Below are 1,009 nucleotides of genomic sequence, written 5' to 3'. Positions count from 1 at the left end.
ACAGAAATTAACTTTTTTAATAATTTTGATATTAATTTTTTTTTAATAATTAAATCTCTCTCAACCAATCCTTTAAAATAGTTTTTTCTTTATATTATTTCATGCCATCTAACATAAAAAATAACAGAACTTAATTACTTGTCACATCAACACACTTAGTAAAGAAAATTAATTAATAACAAAATAAAACCAAAATAAATAATTTTCATATTTTACGGAACCTAAAACCAAAAGAAAAATTTTATAAGAACCAAGATAACTTCTATATTTGACAGGACACCTATTAACAATTTTCTTAACTAAAAGGAAACACTGATATTAATTACATATGGTACCAAATATATTAAATTATACAATTTTTTAATTTTCAGCTCTTCTACCGAATTTTTGGATCCACCTTGTGCAACAAGACTCAAAATGTTATTAATGCAAACCTTTTGTTACTGACAAAAAGAATTGTTTAAATTCTTTGGTTTTCAAAAAGTAATTTTAATTTCTTGTTCTCTAAACAGTCTCCCATATTAGTTATTTTGACTTGAATTGGTTGATAAATTGATTTTTAGGACATTTAAAATATGTACTTTTTAATACTTGAACCAACTAGAAATTTTTTTTTTTTATTAATCTCCTCATCACAAGATGTTTACATTTTCAACCTTCTAATTATTATAACAAATGAATTGATGATCCAGAGAACTTTGAAGATGGAAGAGTAATAAGGCATCGCAAAATTATGACGAGGCCTTCAAAAATTGATGCGACTTTATTCCATGTGTTTCCAGCAAAGGCTTCTAGCATGACAAATAATGGTGGTAAAACATGGTATGGCGACATTGACGAGGAGACAATAAATTAAACCAAATATCAACATATAAACCGTATTTAGTCGTGTTTTGCATGGAAAATAAATAAAAGGATAGTGTGTTTTACAACTTATGTATACGCATGCCCTAAAATTTACCACTGTGATGTATTTCTCTTTAGTAATTTCATGCAAATGCTATAAAGT

General features: G+C 26.3%; 1 protein-coding gene across 1 annotated transcript in view; it reads left to right on the top strand.

Annotated features, from left to right (window-relative positions):
- LOC107617163 overlaps window positions 1-1,007 on the top strand; it is a 4,611-nt gene extending 3,604 nt beyond the window's left edge. Inside the window, exon 4 of the mRNA XM_016318941.2 lies at window positions 693-1,007. Coding sequence (XP_016174427.1) covers window positions 693-856 — 164 coding nt within the window. The 3' untranslated portion in view covers window positions 857-1,007. The remainder of the gene's footprint in view (window positions 1-692) is intronic.

The sequence above is a fragment of the Arachis ipaensis genome, chromosome B09, assembly GCF_000816755.2.
Source record: "Arachis ipaensis cultivar K30076 chromosome B09, Araip1.1, whole genome shotgun sequence".
NCBI lineage: Eukaryota > Viridiplantae > Streptophyta > Magnoliopsida > Fabales > Fabaceae > Arachis > Arachis ipaensis.
This window is presented reverse-complemented; position numbering and strand designations above follow the sequence as displayed.